Here is a 2,771-nt window from a genome sequence, read left to right on the forward strand (position 1 = left end):
AAACGTTGTTGTATTTAGGTTGAAATTAAAAGGACGGGGAGCAGAACTATATTGTGTGCGGACATTCCACTTTTTTCTTCATTCAGTCACTTTTTGGGTCCAGCACCGTATTCTGAAACTGGGATGTGCATATCGTTTTCCTTCTTTACAGCTGTATTCCGTTAACCATAAAATGAGTGTCCACCCACTATAAGGTAGTCCCTTTTCTTTTTGTTTTACCTAATGTTTGTATACAGTTCTTAAATGGTCGAATTGGTCCACATGTTTTTACCCTTTTGTGTCTTGACTTGGTGCTAATAATGGTGGTAATAATAGGCCCAATAATAATAGGCCTAATAATAATAACAATAAAAGACCCGAGAAAAGACAGTAGTTTCAGTGAACATTCAATCTTTATTTTATTTATAGTTAGCAGCAGATGGCATGATCATTGGCATTTATTCAGAGGTCCATTTGGATATCGTGTGTCAGTTGGAACATCACAGAAGGAGGGAACACGAGAACACTGCTCAGCACAATTCTATAGTTCATGTTTGCATAATTGATTGAAACAAAGTAACAACAAACTGCCGTTTGTTTGACATGACTCAGAAATCGGGTAATGATCTGCGAGTAGGCTACATCAAGGCCACGCTCTTGTTTGCCACTCGGGGTCGGGGAATATAAACTAAAAGACTAAGTGCTTATGGTGCGTTGAGGTGTTTTAGTTGAAACTGTCTGTTAACCACATGAACCCTAGCATCCCTATTCTGGGGGCGAACAGATTTGTTGTAGAGGGAAAACAGAGCGGGCCTACGGTAGTAGAGCCTTGGAGGACACCGGTGAACTAAATAGGGGCCAATGTTTACTTTAATACCTTTTTCTCTTTTACCTCTCTATCTCTTCCCTCAGCTTCCCCTTAACCCAGCAATTACTGCTCAACAGTGACTCTGCCAAGCACAGTAATGACAGTATATTAGTATATGACAGTATTATCATGTCGTCTTTGTCTGTCTCTCCTATCCTTCGCATTTGTCCCTTCAAAAGGCAGCGGGCCTGATGAACATCCTGACAGCCTTCAGACTATAATCGGCGGGTTTGTAGGTCACCCACACCACGCCGTTCTCAATCTCGTAGGGAGAGTTGCTTCCCGGGTCATACTGGCCCTTATAGTAAACGCCGTTCAGGTTGGCCGACTGGCAGTTGTTGTACCACCAGCCGCCGCCGTACATCTCCGCGCAGTTCTCCACCCACTTGTCGTTGTCGCGGTCGAAGGTGCTAAAGCGCATGCCGTTGTGCGACAGGAACGACTCTAAGCGGGGGTCGCCCTTCAGCAGGGCATCGCCCGCGTCCCCGGTGTACCCCGAAACGCGCAGCACGTACCGGTCGGTCTCCGAGCCCACCCTGACGGTGTACTCCGCGTTGGCCGTGCCCCCCTCCCAGTCCTCCAGCTCCACCCGCAGCATGGTCTCCCCCTGAGCGGTCAGCAGGTGGAGGTGCTGGTTGCCCAGCCACACCTCCCCCTTGCCCTGCGCGTCAACGGAGCCGAAGCCGCCGCGGTACTCGGCCCAGGAGCGGTTGAAGCTCAGAGCCCCGCTCTCCCTCTGCTGGACTAACATCCACCCACCCATCAGCCCCCCCTGCTGGCAGAAAACATCCACTACCTCGCCGGATCCCGAGCTGCCGCTGGGCTTAACTTTAAACAGGCCGCTCGTTTCCCCGGTCAGGTGTTTCTGTTGGATGTCGGTGCAATCTGCGGAAGGAGAGGAGGGGGGGAAGTGGGGGAGGGGGGACGCCGATTAGCTTAGATGGGGGAATTTAGGGGTGAGATGAGATGATGGATGGTGTGGCAAACAATTGCGGCAACATTTGTCCAATTTTGATTCTAATCTGAAGGTGCAAACATGGCAGGTATTGTTATAGGTACTGTTATAGCCTATAGGAAGCTCACAATGACAGGTAGTATCACCATGGTGTCCCAATTTAGGGTTTTTTTCTGCATTCCTGCGAAGCCATTGTCGGAAAGCCACAAATTCTCCTCAATCAAAATCAGGTCAAATCAAAAGCAATATTCTGTGTAACCCCAAATGTAGTAAAATAACAACATTGTACAGTGTTTTGTCGTGAAAGGTTTATAGCAAAGCAATGTATCAACTCTACATTTGTTCACATTCAACCCACAATCCCACATACATACATTATTATAATATTGTATAATTCTTAATCACACGATGAATGAACATAGTAGACTTAATTTATGATGATTGTTCTGTTCACTGTTCATTTCGGTACGTAGGGCTAGGTAGCATGTCGCTAAGGCAAGCAGCCTAGCTAGCAAGCTTTGTTTTTTTCTTTTTATTTCAGTGGTCACTGCTTGGTTGTACCTTTTCCCACATAATCGGCCTGGCGCTCGACACGTGTGCTATGGATGCTCCGGGCTTTAAAATCGGGAACGTCTTCCTCCGGAAGGTCAGTGAAGAACCCACCGAGGTCCATGCCATGATGGACGTTTCCGAAGCTTGTTTTGGAACCAAAAGAGGTCTTAGTGTCGAAAGGCGAAGACGAGGATGCCTTTGAGGGTCCGGTGATCTGGCACTCGGGCCCCCCTTCCGTCACTTCTTCTGTCTTCTCCACCGGTCCTTCGCTGGTGTGAACTATTGTCTTGCGAGTGGTTCTGGTGCAGGAGACGCTCTTGGAAGAGGTGGAGACATGGTGGGTGGTGGAGGGCCCTGCTCCGGTGAACGCCTCGAAACCTCCGCCCAATCCGCCGGGGAAGAGGTTGCCGCCGTCTC

General features: G+C 48.7%; 1 protein-coding gene across 1 annotated transcript in view; it reads right to left on the reverse strand.

Moving 5' to 3' along the window:
• Positions 1 to 417: 417 nt before the first annotated feature.
• The window catches only part of fga (fibrinogen alpha chain), an 8,751-nt gene continuing 6,397 nt past the window's right edge, over positions 418 to 2,771 (reverse strand). The window contains exons 8-9 of the mRNA XM_079491711.1: positions 2,364 to 2,771; positions 418 to 1,732 (exon numbers count right to left, since the gene is read on the reverse strand). The exon at positions 2,364 to 2,771 is cut by the window's right edge and continues 193 nt beyond it. Of these exons, the coding sequence (XP_079347837.1) occupies positions 1,020 to 1,732; positions 2,364 to 2,771 (1,121 nt within the window). The 3' untranslated portion in view covers positions 418 to 1,019. The remainder of the gene's footprint in view (positions 1,733 to 2,363) is intronic.

The sequence above is a fragment of the Electrona antarctica genome (assembly GCF_951216825.1).
Source record: "Electrona antarctica genome assembly, chromosome: 21".
Classification (NCBI taxonomy): domain Eukaryota; kingdom Metazoa; phylum Chordata; class Actinopteri; order Myctophiformes; family Myctophidae; genus Electrona; species Electrona antarctica.